The 676-nt window shown below is 55.8% G+C and overlaps 1 protein-coding gene across 1 annotated transcript in view; it reads right to left on the reverse strand.

The window, feature by feature from the left end:
- Positions 1 to 676, reverse strand: part of KIAA1161 (KIAA1161 ortholog) — a gene marked incomplete at its 5' end in the record, with an annotated part of 1,971 nt that overhangs the window by 773 nt on the left and 522 nt on the right. Inside the window, 1 exon segment of the mRNA XM_009585808.1 lies at positions 8 to 676. This exon segment is cut by the window's right edge and continues 522 nt beyond it. Coding sequence (XP_009584103.1) covers positions 8 to 676 — 669 coding nt within the window.

A 676-nucleotide genomic window follows, 5' to 3' on the forward strand; every position in this document is an offset into this window, starting at 1 on the left:
ACTTGTGTCGGAGCGGGCGCAGGTGGCTCTGGAACCAGTCCCGGGCCGCTGGGTTGGTGAAGTCCAGGATGGCCCCAATGCCATTCCACCACTCCACCATGGCCGGCAGCCGCCCAGACGGCTCCTTGATAAACAGCTGACGCTCGATTCCCACCCCAAAATTGGAGGAATTGTAGTTTATGAAAGGGTGAGTCCACAGGGTGACCTTAAACCCATCTTCCCTCAGTTTTGCAAACATCTCTGTCACGTTGGGGAACTTGATGGGGTCAAAGTCAAAGTCCCCATAGGCTTGCGTGTACATGTCATCGATTTCAATGTGGCTGCAGTTAAAATGGTACTTTTTGATCTTTTCAGCAAATCGCAACAGTTTATCCTGGTCAATATTGTTCTTGTAGAGTGCCCAGGTGGACCAGATGGGGTATCTGAAGGCGTTCTCGGCGGGGATCTTGGAGGGCTTGTTGAAGTACCTGCGCACCATGTACTTGTGGATGGAGGTGACGTCGGAGCCCACGCAGACCCGGTAGCTGAGCTCAGGGAAGGGCTGCTGCCCCGGCGGGGGCTTGTAGGGCGAGTCCTTGTAGCGGGCCTGGAAGAAGAGGGCACGCTCGGTGGCGTTGAAGCCTAGGTGGAAGGGCACGGAGTCGTTGATCTTGATGGCTGCTGCTTTGGAGGGGAG

Source organism: Fulmarus glacialis, unplaced genomic scaffold (assembly GCF_000690835.1).
Source record: "Fulmarus glacialis isolate BGI_N327 unplaced genomic scaffold, ASM69083v1 scaffold2669, whole genome shotgun sequence".
Lineage (NCBI taxonomy): Eukaryota > Metazoa > Chordata > Aves > Procellariiformes > Procellariidae > Fulmarus > Fulmarus glacialis.